The sequence below is a fragment of the Mus caroli genome, unplaced genomic scaffold, assembly GCF_978045245.1.
Source record: "Mus caroli unplaced genomic scaffold, Mus_caroli_1 scaffold_4, whole genome shotgun sequence".
Taxonomy (NCBI): Eukaryota; Metazoa; Chordata; class Mammalia; order Rodentia; family Muridae; genus Mus; species Mus caroli.
In genome coordinates, this window is record NW_028227259.1 from 144,003,421 (window position 1) to 144,028,628 (window position 25,208).

The 25,208-nt window shown below is 48.5% G+C and overlaps 1 protein-coding gene across 1 annotated transcript; it reads right to left on the reverse strand.

The window, feature by feature from the left end:
* Positions 1-11,753: 11,753 nt before the first annotated feature.
* Zfand2a (zinc finger AN1-type containing 2A) lies at positions 11,754-24,959 on the reverse strand. The gene is made up of 7 exons (XM_021162629.3): positions 24,731-24,959; positions 23,206-23,301; positions 22,008-22,102; positions 18,684-18,815; positions 15,324-15,475; positions 14,186-14,251; positions 11,754-14,010 (listed from the first exon to the last, which is right to left on the reverse strand). The coding sequence occupies exons 2-7, from the start codon at positions 23,258-23,260 to the stop codon at positions 13,995-13,997; spliced, it is 516 nt and encodes a 171-aa protein (XP_021018288.1). The 5' UTR covers positions 23,261-23,301; positions 24,731-24,959; the 3' UTR covers positions 11,754-13,994.
* Positions 24,960-25,208: the final 249 nt, after the last annotated feature.

Consider the following 25,208-nt stretch of genomic DNA (forward strand, 5'->3'; position numbering starts at 1 on the left):
AGTGAAGAAGTAATGTAAAGGGTCTGGCATAGCTGTCACTGGCCTTGTAACAGGGCCATAGACCTTAGTAGGCCACCAGACCTTAGCACACTGACTCCATGTTGGAAGTACCATTGAGGCTGTAAAACTTAGCAGCACAGAGACAGCACCACCTGCCAAAATTAAAACAAGGGCCTAGTCCATTAGAGTCCATATAGTGCTGGGAAAGTCTCAACATACACTAACCTTGCTTTCCAGCTTCTCTAGTTCCACTTCTGGTTAATTCTTCTTTTTAACTGTGTGTCAACTCAGAACATGTTTTTAGTGCTTAAAAAATCACCCGGAAAAAGGCTCAATGCTACACTAGGATCCCATCACCCAGTGTAGTTGCTGGCCAGCTAATAAAGATTTTCTATTGGCTTAAACCATGTCTGAGCAGTCTTCTCTTCTGAAAACCCCACAACAGCCTTTAATTCCAGCATTGGGGCAGAGGCAAGTGGATCTCTACAAGTGTGAGGCCAGCCTGGTCTACATAGTGTGTTCCAGGTTAGCCAAGGCTTAGTGAGACCCTGCTTCAAAATGACAAAATTACAGATGGAGTGGGTGTGATGTAATCGGAGCTGAAGTCTTTGCCAAGTCCCTGGATTCCCTCCTAACCACCACAAATAATAATAAAATAGGGCTGGAGAGATGGCTCAGTGGTTAAGAGCACTGACTGCTCTTCCAGAGGTCCTGAGTTCAAATCCCAACAACCACATGGTGGCTCACAACCATCTGTAATGGAGTCTGATGCCCTCTTCTGGTGTGTCTGAAGACAGCTACAGTGTACCCATATACATAAAATAAATAAAATCTAATAGTAATAATAATAAAAGTCATTGTAGTAGTAGTTTTTACACCTTACTTGGACCTGGTAGTATAGCGATATATAATGTCTCAGAAAATTTTAAAAGGAGAAAGAAAGAAGGAAGGAAAGAAGGAAGATGGGGGGAAGGAGGAGGGAGGAAGGAAGGAAGAGAAGAGAAGAGAAGAGAAGAGAAGAGAAGAGAAGAGAAGAGAAGAGAAGAGAAGAGAAGAGAAGGGGAGAGGGGACAGTGATACAGCTCAGTAGGTGAAGTGCTTGCTGAGTTCTGTCACAAGAACTCACATTAAGAAATAAACAAAGCCAAGCCTGTTGCCAATGTTGTAATCACAGCACTGGGGAAGAGGTGGATCCTGGAGGCTCAGTACTGAGAAAGGAAGGAATTGAGGCAGGAGGGAGGGTGAGATCTGTTCTGATTTGTAGGAACCTGATGGCGATTTAGCAGTACAATCTGATGAGGGCAATGAACAGAAATGAGCGGGGGTGGGAGGATAAAGAATAAATCCCGCACAATTAGCCCAACATTTAAGTTAAGTCATTTCCCCAGGGGATAGTTGATTCTAGAAGAGACAGCCAAAAAACTGGGAATGCAAACGAGATTGTGACAGATTTGGAGGACCAGATTCCAACACTGGGTCTTTGAGTTGGAGCCCAGAGAGGCTACCGTCCATGTAGGAGACAACCTGAACCAGAGGTCGAGCCACCTTAGCAGGGGCTGTATGCTAGACACCTAGGATTCACGTCCCTTTCAGAAACTGTATTCTAGGATTTATTGCTGATGCTGCTAGCCAACTGAGAGGAGACAGTAAATTCCTTGTGAGGCAGAATAGAGAGAGGGGAATTATCAAGCCATGAGAAAAGACAGACTCCCTCACCTGAGTTTTGTTGAAACCTCTAACAAACTGAGAATCAAGAACTCCAGCTCAGCCGGGCGTGGTGGCGCACGCCTTTAGTCCCAGCACTCGGGAGGCAGAGGCAGGCGGATTTCTGAGTTCGAGGCCAGCCTGGTCTACAAAGTGAGTGCCAGGACAGCCAGGGCTACACAGAGAAACCCTGTCTCAAAAAAAAAAAAAAAAAAAAAAAAGAACTCCAGCTCAGCTGGCATTGCTGTGGAAGTGGCCAACACAGAGATAACAGGTAACAATTTTTCTGTATAATGATACCTTATCTTTTTTTTCCTAGACAGGGTTTCTCTGTTTAGCCCTGGCTAGCCTGGAACTCACTCTGAAAACCAGGCTGGTCTTGGGCTCACAGAGATCTGCCTGCCTCTGCCCCTGGTGTGCTGGGATTAAAAGCATGTGCCACCACTGCCTGCCCCAACTCTTTCCCTTTCAATTTAAATGCATTTGTGAGTTGATCTCAGGGATTCTTACATGGTAGGTGAGCATTCTACCAAGTTATGTCACCTGCCCAGCCAGGTGCCCCAACTCCAATCATTTCACAGCTCAGTCTCTTTCTACCTACCGACTCTATACGCATTTGAGGCCTTCTGAACTTTCTTTTCTGTTCTACTTGGCTGTCTTTTACATTTATGTGCTGTGTATGTGTGTGTGTGTATGGTGTGTATGGGGCAAGTGTGTAGTGTGCATGTATGTGTGTGTGCTCAGGTAAGTGTGTGGTGTGGTCTCTATGGGGTGTGTGTGTGTGCATGTGTGTGGTATGTGTGGACAAGTATATATATATATATATACATATATATATATATATAGTGTGTGTGTGTGTAGGCAAGTGTGTGGTGTGAATGTGTGTTTGTGTTTGTGTGTGTGCAGGCAAGTGTGTGGTATGTGTGTAGTGTATGAGTGTGTGTGGTGGGAGTGTGTCATATATTTGTATATGTTCATGCGTGTGTGCATACATGTATGGAGGCCAGAGGTCTTCATCTGGTGTTCTTCTCTATCACTTTGCCGCGTTACTTTTTGAGACAGGGTCTTTCACTAAACCCAGAGCTTACAGATTCGTCAAGGCTAGATCACCAATGAGCTCCAGCTATCTTCCTGTCTCTGTCTCTCCAATGCTAGAATTACGCGGGAGAACCATCAAGCTTGGCATTAAAAAACAAACAAACAAAACCTGGATCCTGGGAATGCAAAATCAGGTCCCCATCTCCTTTCAGCAAGGACCTTACCAACTGAGGCAGCTCCTGGCCCACACTTACTTTTAATCTGAATTTAAGCACTGACTTCCTTGCATCCGGAAGCAAGCTTGCTGCTGATATTTCTAACCAGGATCAGCTTCCCTTTGTAAACTAATTTAGAGAAAGCAATGGACACTGTCAGGATGTCGGATCATCCAAATAGACTTTCCATTGATCTGTATCTGCTTCTTTTCTACTCCAGACACTAAGTATCCCAGGCTAGCCTCAAACTCATAATTTTCCTGCCTCAGCCTTCCCAGTGCTGTCAGGATAGGCATATGTTGCCACGTCCTGGTTTTTGAATTTAGTCTCTGGGGTAGATGATATATGTGTTCCATGCCACAGAGGTCTTCTCTAGACCTTAATGGGTTTATCATTAAGTCTCCTCCTTCTCCTTCTCCTTCTCCTTCTCCTTCTCCTTCTCCTTCTCCTTCTCCTTCTCCTCCCTCCTCCCTCCTCCCTCCTCCCTCCTCCCTCCTCCCTCCTCCCTCCTCCCTCCTCCCTCCTCCCTCCTCCCTCCTCCCTCCTCCCTCCTCCCTCTCCTTTTCCCCCCTCCTCCTCCTCCTCCTTTTTTTTTTTTTTTTGGTTTTTTGAGACAGGGTTTCTCTGTGTAGCCCTGGCTGTCCTAGACTCACTCTGTAGCCCAAGCTGGCCTCAAACTCAGATATCCTCCTGCCTCTGCCTCCCGAGTGCTGGGATTAAAGGCATGCGCCAGCACTGCCCGGCAAGTATTCTTCTTTACTGCCTGTATGAATGGTATTTTCTCTCCCATCCTATCTCCTGGCTGCTGTTCATGAGAGTAAAAACTATAGATGGCTGGGTTGTTTTCTGTCCTACCAAATTACCACCTTCTCTAATTGTTTGGGGATGGAACTGACATTTATGATCTTAAGGAAACTCCATTTCCTGTCTCCATTGATCTCTGTGTTCCTTTGTGTGAGTGTGTAAGTGTTTGCATCTGCACATACATGTGCAGTGATGCATATGCTCATATGTGCATGCATGTGTGGAGGTCAGAGGTCAATGTTAGTTTACCTCTGTCACTCCTACATTAGTTTCTTTATTAGATCTCACTGTGTAGCTCTGGTTAGCCTGGAACTTGCTATGCAGACAAGGCAGACCTCAAATTCACAGAGACCCACCTGATCCAGCCTCTGCCTCCCGAGTGCCGAGATTAAAGGCAAGTGCCACCATGACTAGCTTGTACTTATTCTTAGAGACATAACTTGTCCCTAAATCTGAAGCTTACTGATTCAGATAGGCTGACCATCAAGTCCAAGATTCCCTCTGCCTCTGCTTCCCAGCCCTAGGGTTAGATGTGTATCCCCATATGGAGTCTGGGGATTCAACCAGGTCCCAATGGTTATACAACAGACACTTTACCCACTGAGCCATGTCCTCAGCCCCAAATACTATCATCTAGATGTCTGAGACTAACTCTCATTTCCCTTCCTCTGAGGGCATATTCCCTGAGCTCCATGTTGGCTCCATACCACCTGCCCTTCTGTCTGTCTATCTGTCTGTCTGTCTGTCTGTCTGTGCTCTTTCCCTCCCTGTCTCCCCTCTCACCATTATTTACTATTACAATAGTTTATCTATTTGGGTGTAGTGACTCAGACCCATCATTCCACACTGTGGAGGCTGAGGCAGGAGCATGGAGAAGTCTAGGTCAGACTGGATCACATAGTAACTTCCTATCTTAAAAACACAAAAGTCAACCCATTTACCACGACTGTGCTATTTTTTTTTTTAACTTTTAAAAATTCCATTTTTGAGCTAGATGTGGTGGCACACATCTTTAATCCCAGCACTCATGAATCTGATCAGGAGAATCGCTGTGAGTTTTTTTTTAATTTTTAATATTTTTTATTACATATTTTCCTCAATTACATTTCCAATGCTATCCCAAAAGTCCCCCATAGCGCCCCCCACTTCCCTACCCACCCATTCCCATTCTTTTGGCCCTGGCATTCCCCTATATTGGGGCATATAAAGTTTGCAAGTCCAATGGGCCTCTCTTTCCATTGATGGCCGACTAGGCCATCTTTCGATACATATGCAGCTAGAGACAAGAGCTCCGGGGTACTGGTTAGTTCATCATGTTGTTCCAACTATAGGGTTGCAGATCCCTTTAGCTCCTTAGGTACTTTCTCTAGCTTCTCCATTGGGAGCCCTGTGATACATCCAATAGCTGACTGTGAGCATCCACTCCTGTGTTTGCTAGGCCCCTGCATAGTCTCACAAGAGACAGCTATATTTGGGTCCTTTCAGCAAAATCTTGCTAGTGTATGCAATGGTGTCCGCGTTTAGAAGCTGATTATGGGATGGATCCCTGGATACGGCAGTCTCTAGATGGTCCATCCTTTCATCACAGCTCCAAACTTTGTCTCTGTAATCGCTGTGAGTTTTGAGGCTAGCCTGGTCTATAGTGTGAGTTCCAGGACAGCCAGAGTTACATAGTGAGACCCTGTCTCAAAAAAATTTTTTTTTCATTTTTGTTTATTTAGTTTAAGTTTTTACACTTACTACTTCATGTCTGATTGGGCCAGTGTCAAGGCATGAGTGTGGAGGTTAGAGGACAGCTTGCAAGCTTTAATTCTCTCCTTCCACCATGTGGGGCCTGGGGCTCAAACTCATCAGGCTTTGTGGGGAAGCACCTTTACCCAAGGACCTATCCTGCCAGTCCAGAAAATGTATGTTTAAACTGATTTCATTATTCTTCTGAAAACTCTAAAAATAAAAATCACTAATGGCCCTCTTCCAGGCTTGCAGCGTAACTAGATAAAGATGAGGAAATGTGTTTCAGCCGTGGCCTTAGCTGCCATGCCGACCGTACCCAGCACTGCTGATTCAGACAGACTGCATCCTCCTAGCCACTTGCTAAGACTCTCTGACCCAAACTCAAACGGAATAAAACTGGCTTTTCTTTCCTTTCCTTGTTCCCTCTAATTATTTATTTAATTGTTTGTTTGTTTATTGTTGGGGTCCCAGAATCACCTCACAAACCACATGAACACCGATCTCAGTCAGACAGGGAGAGTTTACTAAGCACACACCCCAGGACTGGTCATCCAGGGCCATGGTCCAGATTCGAGAACTGAACTGTGACCCCAACTTAAGATCCTACAGGGTTCTTAAGCCCAACATCCAGAAACAGCTGTGCCAAGTTTTTCCACCAATCAGAACTTAGGGATAGGGGATTTCCTTAGCAACAAGTCTTTGTTGTACACTTATCCTGCTCCCATTGGTTGGGGTATTCAACTATGACAGGGGACTTGCCTTGTCTAATGTTTATGTCCTAACTTGCCAGCCAGGATGTCAGTTACTCACACACATGACTCTTTCTGCCAAGTAGGATGTCAGTTCCCAAGGAAGTCTTGGGAACTTAAATGTTACTGGACCACTGCTCAAAATGGAAGTTTTATTCCAAGTAGTTTCTTACATTGGTGCAGGTGTCTCTCTTATATTGGGGTCCATCCCAGGGGCAGTTTATAAAAGCAACTACCATAAAAGCTCAAATATGGGTGCAGGAAGTGCTGTAGGGTGGTTGGTTCCAGTCCAAGCTTATTGTGGGTAACAATACAAAACAGTTCTACTGACTTCTATCATGATTGGTTTCCAAGGGCACAGAACATAACAGCATATCTAATCAATCTTGGCATTATAAAGCTTCCTAGTAACAGCAGAAACATATGAGAACACTTCCTTATAGTGGCAGGCTAGCCAGGTAACAGTTACCTAGGCCTCCACAGTTGTCTGTATGCATGCATGCAATATGTGTGTGTGTGTGGATGCCAGAAGACAGCGAACAGCTTCTCTGAACATTTAACTAACAGCCACACACTCCAGTCCCTTAGTGATATGATTACAAATTATTTTTTAATTATTTATTTAGTGTGTGTGCCCATGTACACATGCCTACCAAGATGCCTGTGTGGAGGTCAGAGGACAACTTGAAGGGATTGTGTGATGGCTATACTTGGTTATCAACTTGACTACATCTGAAATTAACTTAAAAACCCCCAAAACAGCCCAGCAGTGGTAGCACTTGGGAGGCACAGGTAGGTAGATCTCTGTGAGTTCCAGGGCAGCCAGGGGCACACAGATAAGCTCTTTCTCAAAAAACCAAACCAACCAAACCAAACCAAACCAAAACCATAAATGGGGCACATCTGTGAGGGATTTTAAACTGTGTATGCATGTGGGTGTGGTGGCCTATGGGGAGTGGCACTATTAGGAGGTGTGGTCTTGCTATAATAGGTGTGGCCTTGTGGGAGGAAGTGTGTCACTGTGCGGCAGGCATTGAGGTCTCCTAGTGCTCAGCCTCCACCCAATGAGGATGATCGTCTCTCTCTGGCTGCCTTGGATCAAGAGGTAGATCTCTCAGCTCCTCCTCCAGCACCATGTCTGCCTACACAATGCAACACTTTCCACCATGATGGTAACAGATTAAACCTCTGAACCTGTAAGCCAGCCCCAATGAAATGTTTGCTTGTGTAAGAGTTGCCTTGGTCATGGTGTCTCTTCACAGCAGTACACAGTAACTAAGACAGTGGGTGTCTGTGTGTGGTGATGTGCACTAGTGTAGGTGCCCACAGAGGCCTGAGGGGTCAGAGTCCCTGAAGCTCACTGTTAACTTCCTGGAATGAGTACTGGGAGTCGTCAAACTTGGGTCCCTCGGAAGAGCAGTTGTGGTGAGTTGATGTGGTTGTGCTCTCAACCACCGAGCCAGGGAAATAAAACAAGTCACTCCTTATCTCAGACAAGAAGCCAGGCCAGCTTCCCCTCTCAACACTCCTCTCAAGACCTTGGGCATGTGGGCCAGGGAGTGGCTCAGTGCATGAAGTGTTTGCTGCACAAGTGTGGGAACAGGAGTTCAGATCCCCAGGGTCCAAGTGAACAAGTTGGCGGGCAAGGCGGCTGCCTGTAATCCCAGTGCTCAGAAGGCAGAGACAGAGGAGTCCAGGACAACCTGGCTTGCCAGACTAGTTGAATCAGTGAACTCTGGGTTCAACTGAGAGAGCCTGCCTCAGTGAATAAAGTGGAAAGTGATCAAGGAAGATGCCTTATATCAACTTCTAACCTATATGCACTCACACACACATACACACCACACACACACACACATACATATACACATATAAACACCACACACACAAATACATACATCCTCACACATGTGTACATAATACACATATGTACACCATACACACAAACTCACAAACATACATATATGCATATACATATACTCACACACATACACACACATGCATACCATACACACACACACACACACACACACATGAAAAAAAAAAGAGGGCTTGCGAGATGGCTCAACAGGTAAGAGCACTGACTGCTCTTCCAAAGGTCCTGAGTTCAAATCCCAGCAACTACATGGTGGCTCACAACCACCTGTAATTAGATCTGACACCCTCTTCTGGTGTGCTTGAAGTCAGCTACAGTGTACTTATGTGTAATAATAAATAAATCTGTGGGCAGGAGCAAGCAGGAACTGAGCAAGTGAAGTTAACCAGAGTGAGCGGAGTTGAGGGGAGCCAGTGGGGCCGACTGGAGTGAGCAGAGGTCCTAAAAATTCAATTCCCAACAACCACACGAAGGCTCACAACCATCTGTTCAGCTACAGTGTACCCCCATATACATAAAATAAATAAATAAATAAATCTTAAAAAAAAAAAAGATAGTAGTAAGCCAGAGAGGACATCAAAATCCCCCACTTTGAAGCTTGTCTTGGGAAGGAAGTCTAGTTCACCCACAGAGCCCCTTCCCAACCTCATTTTGGAGCTGAGGGACAGAAGAGACGCTTGTCAGTCTGTAGCTCCGGAAGTGAGGTGAGGAATGGCTGCTCAGACCCAGCCTTCAGGACACTACCCAGCTTCAGTGTCTCCCAGGGCCTGTGGCTCTGTCAACCTCCGTTCCAATGAAGGCTTTTTGGTGACATCTTGTGAAAAGGACGAAAACTGCAGCTCATGCTCCAGTGGCAAGCCTGCTGTTCCTAGTCTCTCTCTGAAAGAGAGCAAGGCTGCCAGGCTGTGAGCCTCACCCAAGGACGCACTAGCTGTGACAGTGAAAGTCAGTTCAGAAGAGAGACGGCAGCCAAGACACGGAGGACACCCCTTCCCAAAGCCACGTCTCTGAGTTTAAGATGCCAAAGCAATTGCCGACATATCTGTCCCACTAGAGACAGAAGGATACCTTTAGTGAATGCGACAGCCTATGTCAAGCATAGATCCCAAGCTATCTCCACAAAAGCGAGGTGAATAGGCTGGACAGGTGCGGTGACTCTGGCCTGGAATCCCAGAACTCCAGCACTCGAGAGGCTGAGGTGGAGGTGGCATGTGCCTTTAATCCATCCTAGCACTCAGCAGACAGATCTCTGTGATTCAAGGTCAGCCTGGTCTACAGAGTGAGCTCTAGGACAGCCAGGGCTACACAGAGAAACCCTGTCTTGAGAAAACAAACAACAACAAACCAAACCAAAAACGAATAACAACAACTAAAAATCAAACCAAACCAAACCCCCTATAAAGCTGCTTCCAGGGCTGGAGAGCTCCAAGGTTAAGAGCACTTGCTGCACTTCCAGGGACCTCGGTTCAGTTCTGAGCACCTACATGGTGGCTCATGTGCACTGCCATTTCTAGGAGAGATGACACCCTCTTCTGACCTTCAAAGACAGCAGGTACATACAGGTGCACAGGCATATATACATGCAGATACACACACACACACAAATACAGATTGAATTTACACTCTGGGGGTGCAGGGCTATAATTGACTGGCAGGTGGACAGTGACACATTTGAACAGTCTGATGAACTACTGGGCTGTGCCCACTGATACAGTGTCTGTGCAGTCCTGTCAGCAGCAACAGGGATAGGATTCCATTCTATTAATTTGTAGCAGCCCAGGGAATTTCTTTAAATCTTTTTTTATTTCCATTTTTTAAAAAATTGAGTGTGTGCTTTTTCTTAAGATTTATTATTATATGTAAGTACACTATAGCTGTACGTATACACTATACGCACCAGAAGAAGGCACCAGATCTCATTATGGGTGGTTGTGAGCCACCATGTGGTTGCTGGGATTTGAACTCAGGATCTTTGAAGAGCAGTCAGTGCTCTTACCCGCTGAGCCATCTCACCAGCCCCCCCCCTCCCTTTTAAGATTTATTGTTTATATATGTAAGTACACTGTAGCTGTCTTCAGACATACCAGGAGAGGGTGCCAGATCCCATTACAGATGGTTGTGAACTCAGGACCTCCAGAAGAGCAGTTGGTGCTCTTAACCACTGAGTCAACTCTCGCTCCAGCCCTGCTCACTCAGGACCAAGTGCGTGCCTTTTCAGAACAGGGCTTCTCCATGTAGCCCTGACTGTCCTGGAACTTGATTTATAGATCAGGCTGGCCTTGGACTCACAAAGATCTGCCTGCCTCCGCTTCCCAAACGCTGAGATTAAAGGCATGCACCACCATTTATATATATTTAATTTTAGGTATATGAGTGTTTTCTGCATGCTGTGTACCTTGGCATGCAGCGCTTGCAGAGACCAGAGGAGGGCATCAGTTTCTCCAGAACTGGAATCTCAGATGGTTGCTAGCCATCGTGTGGGTGCTGGGATTCGAACCTGGAACCTCTAGAAGAGCAGCCAGTGCTCAGAGCCATCTTTCCAGCCCCAAATTTCTTTAAATCTTTTAGGGACCTTGATTCAGGTAAAACCAGATCTTAGGCTTCAATGCAGAAAAGTATCTCAGGACCAGCCGATGAGAAGCAGAGTTTACCAAAGGTAGAAAGTGGGCTGGGGGCTGAAGCTGCTCACTTGCCCAGCCTGGGTGAAACCATGGGTTCCATCACTTCTTCGTAGCAGAAGGCAGGCAGATCTCTGTGAGCTCAGAGGCCACCCGTCTATAGAGAGTTCTATGCCAGCTATGGGTAATGAGACACTGTACCAAAACAACAAGCATAAAAACAAAAAGGAAGCCAGGCAGTGGTGGCGATTTCTGAGTTCAAGGCCAGCCTGATCTATAGAGTGAGTTCCAGGACAGCCAGGACTACACAGAGAAACCCTTTCTTGGAAGAACAAACAAATGAACAAAAACAAAACAAAAAGGGAAGTCACCAAAGTGAATAAGGAACTGCACAAGAGTGTGAGTAGCTGAGGACAGAGAATCTCACTGGAGGGGGAACTGCTAAGTCCTTTCTTTAAAAAGCACATGGAGCTGAGATGCTCAGAGGGCAAAGTGATCACCACACAAGTGTGAGGACCAGAGTTCAAATCCCCAATCTCACAAAAGTCAGGAAGCACGGCAGCTTTCCACTAATCAGCATGCAGGAGGCAGAGACAGGGGCTCTTGGAGCTAGCTGCAGCCGCAAGCCCTGGGTTCAGTGAGTCTCTCTCTTCCTTAGCTTACAAGGGGAAAGCGACCAAGTATGACACTGAAGGTTATTCTTAGGCCTCCACATTTACATGTACACTTGTGCCCCTACATGTGCAAACATGCAAACACACCTGCACTATACACACAAAAGGCAGACCTTGAAAATAATTATCCATATTTTCTAAGAAGAAAAGCTGGCCTCTGCATGAACACGGTACACATACACAAACAAAACACACACACGCAAATGAAACAAGCTGGGAGTGGTGGTGCACACCTTTGATCCCAGGTATAGGCAGGAAAATCTGAGTTCAAGGCCAGCCTGGTGTACATAGTGAGATCCAGGATAGTGAGGGTTATTTAGAGAGACTGTCTAGAATAAAAAACAGGTGAAATAAATCATTTTTATTAACCATTATATATAGAATATTTCAACACACAATGTCTTGCATTTGATATTGTCTTTAAAGCCTGGTGATTTTGCTTCTTTCCTTCCAGTAGGGAGAGAATCTGAGGCCTCAGACATGACAGGCAGGTACTCCACTAAACCAGACCTGAGGGGTTCTTGGCAAGTGCTCTTCTATTGAATTGTGGCCCCAGCTCCTCACTGGTGGGCTCTGGGTAAGGGTTAACCCAGAATGCTAGGCTCTCGCCTTTCCCACTGTACTTCCGAATTCATGTTTAAGAACGTGGGCATGTGAGTGCAGAGGCATCACTTGCCCCTGGAGCTGAGGTTAACACGGAGTTGTGAGCTATCTAATATGGGTGGTGCTGGGAACCAAACTCTGGTCCTCTGCAGAGGTTCAGGCTCCTGATCACTGGACCATTCCCCAGTGTGCTTTTAATTCCCACCTTAGAGTCATCTCAGTGGCAACACCATTGCATACCATGGTTAGGAGGGAGACGCATACATCCAACGCCCTTTTTAAACACTGCCTAATTATTGAACCCAGTAGTTTTAAAACTGAAGTTGAATCAAAAGCTTTGCTATGCTAGCTACACCTCAAGTGTGTACCACTATGAAAGAGTGCTGGAAAGTGGAAGTACAAAAGATTGGTTTGTCTCAATGTCCCCACATAGCACCACTGCCTAGACCTTGTTCTAAAAGCAAATCCCCCCCAGCCCCCCACCCCCAATCTAACCAGGCACTGGGGCCAGGATGAGTGCACCGGTAAGTCTAGAGCTGGACTGATGTGACGAGAGGCACTGGCTTAGAGAACAGAGTGATAGAAACCACCCCCGCCTCCCATGCCAGGTAGAGGCCACAAACCCTGCACAAAGCTGCTGTGTATGGAATTTATGCAGTTAACTGTCCCAAAGGCTGTCAGAACTAAGGGCAAAAGTCAAAACCAGCTGGGTGGTTGGTCCCATGTCGTCTCTAATACCCAAGGTCCTGGAAAGTGAGGGTAAATGCTTATACTGAGGTCACCAGAGTACCCCAAGCATCTTCCCCTACACTGTCATGGCCATTTGGGAGTAGACATGGTTCAGGCCACACAGGTGGCACAGGAGTGATGGTGGCTGCACCCCAAGGCCCAGAACCACCGCTCTTCTGTCTGGGTTTCTGCTGCACAAAGTGCTCGAGGACACCCTCAGCTGACACCCTCAGCCGCTGCCATGGGGACTTGGCACGAGGAGGAGAACCTTCTATTGCAAAACCAGACATTTCTGAAATGGCTCTCATTTCTCGGTGCTCTTCTTGGGAGTTAAAAGTGAATCCACACTTGGGAGGCAGAGTCTGGGGGATCACTGAGTTCAAGGCCAGCGTGGTCTACAGGGTGAGTTCCATGATAGCCAGAGCTCCACAGTGAGACACTGCCTCAAACCACAAAACAGCCTGAAGCCAGGCATGTGGAGTCCTGGCATGGTGAGGCTGGTGGCTTAAGTCAACCTTGGAGACATCACTGCAGGCCAAGTGCACACCCTTCCTCCAGAGCATCCCCAGCTGGCGGTAAGGGAAGGGCACCCTGTCCACTCTTGTTCTTGGGGACCATGAGTAGACTGTGCTCAAAGGCACCTTATTACAAAAGCCACGGAGGGGAGAATACAGAGCAGACGGTGGTTCTTTTCTGTCATAGGACAGAATTTTCTGGAATACCAAGTCCTGGAGGGGTTTAGCACAGGCCAAAGCCACCACTGAGGAGAGTTACACAAGTCCTCAGCCCTTGAACCCTGCAGCTGTTTGCTATGGTAACCTAACCCACCTCAAGAAGTTGCTGAACAGCCTCGTGTGTGTGTGTGGCCAGAGGTGAACTTCTGATGTCCCTCCACAGAAAGTGTCCACCTTGGTTTTTGAGGCAGCATCTTTCTGGCCTGGAACTTTCCAATATGGCTAGGCTGCTGGTCAGAAAGCCCTGGAGATTTTCCTCTCACCACCTCCCAAGTGCTGAGATTACAAGTGTGCACCAGTCACATCCAGTTCTGGGGATGAACTCAGGTCCTCATGTTTGTGGGGCAAGCACTTTCCCCAATGAGCTATCAATTCACCCTAACTTGAACAGTCAATGGGAGACTCTTCTATAAAGACTCAGATGCAGAAGACGCAGGAAAGTGTTGGAGGCCACGTCACCAGGATCAAAATCCAACAGGAAGGAGCTGGTGTGTGGCACCAGCAGGAGACTCGCTGTCACTTCACTGTGCGCCTGGAAGAGACAGAATCCATGAGTGACCACACATGTCGGAACTACCTAGAAGAGGTCTGTCATGAAAAACAGCCTTAGAGCAAACACAGGACATTCTAAAAATAGCTACTGTGGCCAGCTCTGGCCTTTCTTATGGAAGCACAGCCTGAGTCTCACATGCCATTGGGACCAGTACCTGAGTCGCTGGGCCAGCCAACTGACTCCCGATGGCTTCTGCTCAGCAGCTCTGGACGTGGAAGTCCTATAGAGAAAGTCAGATTTACAGTTATTCAACCCTCTTACCACATCAAGAGAGCCCACCTACTCATGTCTATGCACTTAGATAGTTGGGTTCCAGCCCGGATCACATACAGACAGTTTGAAAAGGTTAACTGGAATTAAAAAGTATCTTAGCTGTCCTCTGACCTCCATATGCATGCCACAGCACATGGGTATACTCTTGCCCCCAATGGAAGATTTAAAATAAATGGTGACTTAAGGGGTGGCAGACAGCTCAGTGGACACCTGCACAAGCCCGAGGACGCGTCTGAACTCCCAACACCGTGTAAAAGTCAGGTGCTAGTGAGTGTCTGCAATTCCAGGGCTCCGGCAGGGAGATGACGGTGGAGGCAGGAGCTCTCTAGTCACCTAGCCTGGCACATGCTGCAGCACATGAGAGGCCTGGGTCAAACATGGTGGAAATTGAGGACAGCATCCATGTGCACACGTGTGCACACAATGCTCATGCATGCACACACATACAACAAACAAGAAGCTACATTTCATTTTGACCCAGGAGTGCAGATTTCTACCACTTACATAGGTAGCAATAATGGTCAACCTGTATCGCCTCCCCCAAAAGACCAACGTTTCACCCCACCCCAACCCACCCCCCCAGCCCTCGGGAGGGACCTCACTTAGAGACAAGTCTTCACTGAGGTGGATCAAACTAAGCACCCGCCATCCAGGCATCAGTCAAGCCGGCAGGCCACTTAGCCAACAGAGAGCAGGAGGCAGGATGCAGAAATGCACTGGGAAATGCCACACCAAGACAAAGGCAAGGATGTATGCAATGGGCTACAAAGCCAGGCTCACCAGGGAACACTGGACAAACCAGAAAACAGGAGAAACTGGGAGAGGTAGGGAGGGCCTCTTAGGAGGAGTCAGCTACTAACTCTCTGTTCTAGCCCATAAAAGAATAAATGCCCTGGTTGAAGCCCCCAGTATGTGGCAGCTGCAGGACTAACTTCACAGAACTCCAGCTCTGACTGTGAGTCTGAGTCCCCTTCTGTGTGGCACTCTGCACACCAGTGGCCCCGGGAGCCTGTGCTCACCTCCCTCTGCTGGCTGAGCTGCTCCCAGCCTGGCAATTGTGGTCCAGAGGATGCCTGTGCTGAATGCAGAAGTTGCCATGGCACTGAGCACAAGCCAGCTGCAGCATCTCCTTCTTCCTGCATCCCTCTTTGGAGCAGCGATGTGTGAAAACCTGCAAGAACAAAGTCACTTGGATCGGCACGTCACGAGCCCAGATGGGCCCCGGTGGCTGGCCCAGCAGCACCAGGCTGTGATTCTAACTGCTCAAAGAGGCTGAGGTAGAAGAGAACTGACTCCACATGCGAGTCCTGGCCTCTCTGCTGAGCCCCGCTCCTCAACCTCACCACCAACACACATGAATGATGTAATAAAGGTTTTTTAAAGTAAAAAGATTATGCTTATGGCTTAGCACTACATTAATTCCCTGACATTGCCCAATTAAAAAAAAAAAAAAAAGCATCGATAACAAACCCTGAAGCTTGGGAGATGGAGCACATGGGGAGGCATAAAGATCAAAAGTCAAATCCCCAGCACCCATATCAAATGCTGGGCATGGTGACACACGTGCCCGTAATCCTGGTCCTTGAGGGCCAGAGACAGGAGGGTCACTGGAGCTAGCGGGAGTCAGCCTAAGCTCAGCAAGAACCTCTGTCAGAAGGGAACAAGGCAGAGAACAATAGAGCAGGTCACACACACACACACACACACACACACACAGGCCTGGGAGCTCATTATGCACCAAGCTGGCCTTGAAGTCACAGTGACCCCTCCTTGCCTCTGCCCCCCAACTGCTAGATATAAAGTTGTGCATCACATGTGGCTTGTAAAAGTCTGTTTTAGCTGGGCGTGGTGGCGCACACCTTTAATCCCAGCACTCAGGAGGCAGAGGCAGGTGGATTTCTGAGTTCGAGGCCAGCCTGATCTACAGAGTGAGTTCCAGGACAGCCAGAGCTACACAGAGAAACCCTGTCTTAAAAACACCAAAAAAAAAAAAAAAAAAAGTTGTTGGTTTTTTGTTTTGTTTTGGGGTTTTTTTTTGGTTTTGTTTTGGTTTGGATTTTTTAAGATGAAATAAAAAGGTAACAAGCCCTGGGCACTCAGAGAGAGGATGCAAAGGTTCTGATTAGGCAGCGTGTGCCAGCTGAGGGGTAAAAACTGCCTATGGAGACAGCAAAGCTGGGGCACCTGGGGGAGGCAGCAAGAGATTTCCTGGAGGATGAGGCAGAAAGAAAACAGGGCAGGCAGGGAGGCAAAGCAAGAGTCCCAGCAGCCCCAGGAGGGCAAATGATCAGCTGTGGAGACAGCAGAGGTTATATTCACGAGTTCAAGAATGCTGGTCTATCTATGGTATCACACACACTAGCAGCTTGTGCTCTGGATGGGAGGGGCGGATGGTGCTATAAATCCCCAGAACCCCTGACTCCTATGAACTAAGGTAAGGGGTGGTTTAGGCAGCAGCCAGTGGCCAGGCTCTGAAAGACCTCCCCTGAGGCACAGAGGCCTGCAGCAGGCGCCTGTGTGTGAACAGGCTGCCCCATGAGGAAGGAAGGTACAGCTGGTTGGATGCAGAGGGGGATGGGGATGTGTCTGGGCAGTCTGGGCTGAGCCAAGAGAGAACAGGATACGATTTTACATAGGTGCCTGGAGTGTCAGGCAGAACTACACCCTGTGAAAAGGGCATAGCAGTGGAGACCAGGCTCTAGAATGGGGCAGGCTGCTAAACGTGGCTTGGTGTGGTGCTCCACAGAAGACTTCATGCCCTCCTGTCTGAAGCTGAGATGCTCAGTGGGCTTTGTGCATACTTCTGTCAAATTATTTAAGAAGTGCACCAAGATAGCTTCTAACTACATGGAGCTGAGAGCTGTTAAGCATACGGACCTGAATCTAATCCCCAGCACCCTTGGAAAAAAGCTGGGTGTGATGGTGTGTGCATCTGTAACCCAGGGCTGGGGTGTGGGACGGGGAGAGGAGGATCCCTTAGGACTGATGGCAATTGAAGAGGACATAGGCTCTTTCTAAAGAAACTGTGTGTGTGCACAGGTGTGAGTCATGCGTGTGTAGAGATCAGAGCCCTAGTGGAATCATCTATTTTTCTACCTTTACACGGTTTCTAAGGATTTAGCTCAGGTTGTCACGCTTGCACAACCAGGCAGAAAGCTTTATCCACTAAGCTGCATGCTCTGCCCCTGTGCACACGTGTGGCGTGTGCTTACTCTGGGAATTGGCAGGGCAGGGTGAGGCCAGGCTGAGAAGAAGAGAGCTGGCAGGAGTAGAGAGGAGAGGAGCCTCCCAGGCAGGGCAGGAGCAGTGGGGTGGCGAGGGCTCCCCAACCTGCAGACAGCTGCTAAGGAAGGGATCTGCAAGCCTGGAAGTTCTGCCCTCATGAAATATCGACACAGCAGCAGCAAGGACAAGATTTCCTTTAGGATAAAGGAGCCTGGGAAAGCAAACAGAAAGAGCTGGGCACGACGGTGCCGGCCTGTGATTCCAGCATTCAAAAACCTGAGGCAGGAGGATCAGGAGTGAGCTGGACTAGATCTCAAAAACAAGAAGGGAGGGAGGGAGAGATGAAGGTAAAGGGAAAGAGGAGGAAAGGGAGTTGGGGAGGCGTGTACCCAGATATAGAAGCTGAAGTCCCTTGTCCTGGAGCTCAGCATTAGCTGGAAGAGAGCCTCAGAGCAAGTCCACACTGCAGGGCTGAAATGGCTGCTGGGAGGCTGAGCGAAGCAGGAGCATTTCCCCCGTCACACCCCAGGGGGAAGACAGAAAAGGTGGCCCAGTCACAGCTGAGAGAGTAAACAGAAGGGTCTAGAAAGCCTTGCCTTCTTTCATCTCAGACCCTTGGGATTCCTGAAAACAAGGACCTAACCTGGGGCCTTTGTGAGGCTTGGGAACTATTCCCACAAGGCAAACTCACCATCCACAACACAGGAAGATCTCTGCTTCCCACGGACTGTCAGCACGCCACACTTAGACAACAGAATTTTGGGGCTGAAGATGTGGTTCAGTTTGCAGGGTGCTTGCCTAACAAGCACAGAGTCCTCAGTTTGATTCCCAACACCGTATAAAACAGGCATGGTAGTGCATGGCTATCATACTGTATGCAGGAGAGGGAGTCGGGGGATCAGGAACTAAATAGCAAGACCTAACCAGCCTGGACTATGTGAGATGCTAGCTCAAAAAAAATAAAATTAAATTAAATTTTAAAAAAGGAAGAAGAAAGAAGAAAGAAAGAAGAAGCAAGAAGCAAGAAAAGGAAATTGACAAAAAAGCCTTTCCTGGAAAAGCAGCAGCAGCAGCAGCAGCAGCAGCAGCAGCAGCAGCAGCAGCAGCAGCAGCGTGTGTGCACTGGCCTGTGCTAGCCCTAATCCAACTCTCACCTTGTTTCTGTTCCTCCCGGGGTGAAAGGTGCAATCTCTGTCCATGTGCTCGCCGACCACCACATCTGGGATCTCACCTCTCTTCACAGGGATGGGGGCATTGCAGAGTGGACACACAGGCACCTGCACGTCCTGAAATAACCAACAATGAGACCAAGATTCACACTCAGACCTCTCCCTGACGCCTCGAGGTTGTCTAGTGGGGTTTAAACACAAAAAGGGTCACCACCAACTTTGGAGGACCCTCAAGTGAGAAAGGAAGCTGGTGAGATTTGGGTGGGGGCATAAGATGGCTGTGGGAGGGGACCCACTTGACCCCTCAGAGCCAAGGTGGACACACTGACAGGAAGGGTCCCAGGAGTCACTCTGATCCTCGGCGGCTTCCCAAGGAGGGAGTCGCCCTCAGCAGTGCTCAGGCTCTGCCCCCACTGCTGTGCCAGCCAGAGTCTCAGGAGGCTCTGCAGAGAATGAAGAGCTCCAAGAACAACCAAGGAGCATAGTCAAAAAAAACTCTGAGCCACCGCTGCTGAGGGAGGGGCCCATGCCACAGGCCACGGGGTGGCTGACATCAGAAGGAAACAGGACATCGGCTTGCGTGGCCTGTTGTCTGAGGGTGGCTACCACAGTGGCCTAATGTGACCATGGAGAAACAAAGCAGCCCTGTGTGATCTCTGGACAGATGCTACCTGCATGGGCACAAGGAAAGGTCCAGCTGACACACAAACAGGTGACCACTAGTCATCAGAGTCTGGTAAACAGGAACCTGAGTCACCAACCCCACCCAGCCCAACGGCTTGACTGGACCACGGCCAGCCCCGGTTAAGGCATGTGACACTAAGTCACCCACTGTCCATATGGCACCAGGGGAAGTGGGCAGAGTTCACGGACATGATCTGCGAGTCACTTCTGGGATAGAGTGAAGCTGTGGACTTGAGGGACCTTCCAGTGCCTGCTGAAGTGTGGAATCTCCTAGAAGTACCTGCTCCGGAGACCAAAGGAACAAGAAACTGGAACGCCTGCTGTTCCCTGGTGCTGGAGACTACGCAAGCTCAGTGTGTGAAGGGGAAGGGCCAGTGGTGACTGCTCAAGTGTGGGACACACCCTTAGGGATGGGAGATGGTCCAGTTGGTAAAGATATCCCCATATAAGCACCAGGACTGAGTTCCAGCCCCCATCACCCACCTGAAAGTCAGGTTTGGTGGAGTATACTGGTCCCCCAACACTGGGGAGGTGGAGGCAGGAGGATTCCTGGGGCTTGCTAGCCAGCCAGCCTAACCTATTTGGTAAAGTCCTGGCAGTGAGTAACTATCTTAAAACAAAACAAAAGCCAAAACCAAAACCACAAACAAGCCAAGATGGATGGCACCTGGGGATGTCCTCACACCTAGCAGTCTGGCTAAGAGGGTGCAGACTTTCCCACAGGGCTGAGGTGAGGGTCACAGCCTACTGCTGGCTACTGTCCACCTACCAAAGAAACGCAGCCTCTGGTTTCCACACAAATACATTACCTAGAGAGATCACAAGCTGCAGACACTGCTACCACAAGGCTTTCCTGACCCTGACCGTCCCAGAAGACCGCTACTGCTGTCCTCTGCCACCTATCAGGCACAGCTCAGAGCACACACCCTCCAGAATCTCTGAGAGGCCTTCCCTTCCATACAATCTTATGGTGAAGAGAGTTGGTCATCTCGCTCCATGGTTGTTTATTCCCTTACACACCCAGTCTAAGGAGTTGCGGGGATGGCTCAGACCCAAGTTCAGACCCCAGCACCCATGTAAGAGCCAGGCACTTGCACTTATTTTTGGTGGTGTGGTTGTTTTTTGAGCCAGGGTTTTTCTTTGTTTAGCCTTGGCTGTCCTGGAACTTGCTCTGTAGACCAGGCTGGCCTTGAACTCTGAGATCCACCGGCCTCTGGAGTGCTGGAATTAAAGGCGTGTCCACCACTCTGCCTGGCTGGCAGCATGCATTTGTAGCTGGGGAGGCAGAGCAAGGAGGAGTTTGGCCTGCTGGCCCAAGATTAGACTTTCTAATAAGAGATCCTGTCTCAAGAAACATGGAAAGCAATAGAAGAAGGGCCTGGCTTTGTCCCCTGCCCTCCTCTGTCCCACGTGCATGCACAAACCAGTTCAGAACCCTTGTTAGAACAGCTGTTTGGTTTCTAAAAGAACCTTATCTTTTGATCAGCAAATCCATTCCACCCATAGATAAGAACCATCTTGTGTGAATTTTAACCTGATTCATTCATCGGTAAAACGGAATTTGACTCCAGGCCTGTGAAAATAAAATCTTGATAGCTTTACAGCTATCCTGCAGTCCTGCGCTGTCCAATGAGGACGCCATTGGGCACGTGTGGGCACTGAACTACTTGGAAGTGTGCTCTAGTAGTCTGTAGCAATGGTGTAGAGCTCTACTCCCAACCTTGGTAGACAGATCACAAGCTCAAGGCCAGCTTTGTTTATATAGTGAGTTTGATGTAGTCACCCGGTTACAAGAGAACTTGGCTCAAAAAAAAAAAAAAAATTTTAGCTGGGAGCTGGCACATGCCTTTAATCCCATCACTCCGGAGGTAGACTCGGATCTCTGTGCGTTTGAGCCCATCCTGATTGATTGAGCAAATTTCAAGCCACCAGAGCTCCAAAGTGCCAGAGCTACACAGTAAGCTCCTGTCTCAAAACAAGGAAACAAAAAACAAAGAATTACAAGAAGTAGCTATCCACTGCACTGCTGGAATATGCATCGTACTGCTAAACTGCCAGGAGCTCACTGAGAAGCTGGCTCTGGTAGCTGTGCTATCACCCACTCCCAACCCATTTTAGACCAAGGCATGAGTGTTTCAGGGTGTCCTCCAAGACTTCTGGATGGGCATGGATCACCTCTAACTGTGACAGAGAACAGCAATGCAGACCAGGAGTGAAAGCACCGTGTCCCAGAGAACAGCTAGAAGAAAAGCTACTTCCAACAGAGGGAACTACTGCTTATCCTGAGGTAGAAAGGTACCTGCGCTGGGGTCAGGAAGCCAGAAGACTTCAGCAGGGGATGCTCAGCCAGAGAGGAAGCTGAGCTGGGAACTCCAGCTGAGTCTGCCAATCTCCCCAGTCTGTTTCTGCAGGATGTTCCGAGTGCCAATAATACCCACCTACCCATCCATCTAGCTCTCTACCTACTTTTCTGTTTGTTTTTACTTTGGCTTGTCACATATATGTAACAAACCCACCCATTCAAAACTCAAAGCGTGACCATCACAGACCATTCTCTGGCCTGCACAGAACAGCTGGATGGAAGAGCTGTAGCCACGCAGTCCAGATCCCAGCATGACATGTTACCTTCTTGAACGCAAAGGGACACTTATGACCCATGTAGGAAAAATGGTCTTTACAGAAATCTTGTTTACAGGCGTCGCATGTTATTGGCAGAAAATCTAAAAAACAAAAAAATCAGGATAAAACGGTAAGTCCTCTGAAGAACTGGAGCCAGAGAATTCCATACCATTCAAAGCAGGAGCTTCTATACATTAGGCTCCTCTTTCCTGTGAGAGACAGACACATTCCGGAGGTGGCACATGTGAGAGAAAACAACTTTGGGGCATAAAATTACGAAACAAACAAACAAACAACCCAGACAGGGTCCTCCTATTTAGTGCAGGCTGTCCTGGAGGGTCCTGTTTAGTGCAGGCTGTCCTGGAACTCCTATGTAACCTAGGAGGACCTTGAATCTCTGCTCCTCCTGCCCGCACCTCTCCAGAGCTTCAGACATGCTGGACACGTGCTGTACCACCTGAGCAACAACCCCAGTCCCAAAGGTAGAAATGCAATAAGGTCAAGAGACAATGAAGGACCTACAAATGTCTTCTCGTCTTTTCAACACAGATACCATCTCTTGTGGCATCGCAACCATCCAAGCTGCCTTTGTTATCTACAATAGCCCTGGCGGCTATTGCGTGGCCTTAAGGGGTCATTAACTTGCAATTCTGAGCAGACCCTGGGTTCCTACACCAGAGTTTTCATGCTGAGAAGCTGTACTGGCTAGTTTTGTGTCAACTTGACACAGCTGGAGTTATCACAGAGAAAGGAGCTTCAGTTGAGGAAATGCCTCCATGAGATACAACTGTAAGGCATTTTCTCAATTAGTGATCATGGGGGAAAGGCCCCTTGTGGGTGGGACCATCTCTGGGCTGGTAATCTTGGTTCTATAAGAGAGCAAGCTGAGCAAGCCAGGGGAAGCAAGCCAGCAAGAAACATCCCTCCATGGCCTCTGCATCAGCTCCTGCTTCCTGACCTGCTTGAGTTCCAGTCCTGACTTCCTTGGTGATAAACAGCAGTATGGAAGTGTAAGCCGAATAAAGCCTTTCCTCCCCAACTTGCTTCTTGGTCATGATGTTTGTGCAGGAGTAGAAACTCTGACTAAGACAGAAGCTAAACCAGGACAGAGGCCAACTAGTGAAAGAGTGCACCAGCCAGGTGTCCTCTGCAGTGCAGCCAATGAAATGCTGTTTCCCTGGCAAGAGCCCCCGAAAGTTCTTACCTAGCTGTTTGCAAGTTGGTTCTGAACAGTGCTTCCCCAAGTCAGGAAACTCCATGATAAATGCTGTCCAAGAACACACGCGTATTTAAGTATCACCTGTGGGAATTAGAAGAGAATGAGGTTCTGAGTTGGACCCCAGGACCTGTAACCTGCAGCCAAAGAGCACAGAGAAGCTATTTGTGAGAAGCACGGGAAACCCAAACCACCCTGGGGCCATGGGAATGACTGCCATCTTCTAAATTCTCAGCAAAGAGCAAAGTGGTCGTTTCATCATAAATACCAAGCCTCGGCTTAATAAGAGAATGCTTTGCGTAGCCTGTGGGAGGGGGAAGTTCTAAGTTCAATCCCCAGCTCTGGCAAAAAAAAAAAAAAAAAAACAAATGTGGTGAGAGAAAGAAAGGCTTCCTGTATGGAGTCCATAGCTGCCACTGAAAATTATGGTCTCCTTGGAACTCAAGCTGCAGTCTCATCTCCTCAATACACTTGTTGACATCAACAAGATTCGGTGCCAGGTGCTAAGTGGCATCAGTTGACTACACTCCCCAGAGTAGGCTGTCCCTTGCCTCTCACTCCCTCATGCCTTCAGTTTTACTTTGTGCACACTCCATAATGACATCAGGCCAGAGCCGATCAAGGCAAGCGGCACTTTAATTAACCACAAGAAACAGACAAGCAGAGAGGCTGGCAAAGTCTCCTCCAAGTCCTGTTCCCTATCAAATGACTCGAAACTCTTGCACTTTCCACAGTTCAAGTCCCCAAAGAGCTTTTCACATCTTTCTATTACTTTCTCTGCTGGGAACTTCTTATCTACTCCTTGTCGAGAACTCTCAGGCTTCAGAAGACATCTATTTGACTTGTCAAGGACCAGTCTACAGTGTCACTTCTTCAAACATCACCTCTAACACCTCTAAGCCAATTCACTTCCCACCCTTCCCCCTTCCCTTCCTACTGCATTTAGTGGTTAGGGTGGATCTCATTCCTGTTGGGGAGGAAACCTTTTAAGTCGTGCACAACAGAATCCACATGAAATGTTTTTGTTCAAAGCAAGCAGCACATGACATATTACCAAATGACCATCGACTGCTTCTTCCCCCTCTTTTTAAAACAGGGGGTCAGGGGTCTAGGACAGACGCTATTATGTAGTCCTGGCTGTCCCTTAATCCGTTTTGTAGATCACTTTGGCTATCAACTCGGAGATCCGCCTGTCTCTGCCTCTGGAGTGCAGGGATTAAAGGCACGAACCACCATGCCCTGCTAGTAGACTGTTTCATGAAAGAGCTCACTACTTAGCTCAGGTTAGCCTGGAGCTTGTGATCTGATAGCTCAACTCCCCAGCGCTGAGACTACAGGCCTGCAACAACCACTATGCTTGGCTGCCGCGACAACGGCTCAGGGCAGTAGACCTGGGGATGTGAGATGTCACTGTGCTCCTTGATGGCCAGGCCACGAGAAATCACAGCGCGGAGACGCCAACCCTTAGTTCACCAGCTCCCCGGGCCCCAGCGGCCCGCAACCACACCGGTACCTGGCATTCACGGGTAGTCAGAGACGGAGACAGACAAGCGGTGCCCTTTGTGGTTATCCCGGCGACACCGCAGTAGAAACTGCAGCTCCAATCGCCGCGAAGCGCCCGACTTCTCGCAAGGCCGGAAAGCGTAGCATTGCCCCTGCAGCAGCCCGGGCCATTTATCCCCAGCCGACAGATCCAGAGTCATACATCCTGGGCGTTCCTGGCGCGCTCTGATGACGCCACACCAACACCAACCAATCCCCTAACATCTAGAGTCGGCCCGCCAGCGCGCCCAAAATGTCATCGAAGGCCAGCCAATCCCTTCGTGTTATGACCCCCAGAGGGCCGGGCGCCGTGATGACGTCACTTACATGTCACCAATCCAGCAGTTCTACGGCCTTTCGTCCCTCCCTATCCCCCGCCTCTTTTCTAGAACAGTCAGGCAACATCTCTAGCTTAGGCTGAGTCATGGTGAGGCAGCTCTGGGTGAGGT

Coding starts and splice junctions, on each gene's coding strand:
- Zfand2a (XM_021162629.3), bottom strand. CDS start 23,260: ATGGAGTTTCCTGACTTGGGGAAGCACTGTTCAGAACCAACTTGCAAA. Junction 22,103..23,205: donor ACCAACTTGCAAACAGCTAG/GTAAGAACTTTC, acceptor TTTGTTTTTTAG/ATTTTCTGCCAATAACATGC. Junction 14,252..15,323: donor AGCTCAGCCAGCAGAGGGAG/GTGAGCACAGGC, acceptor CTTTCTCTATAG/GACTTCCACGTCCAGAGCTG.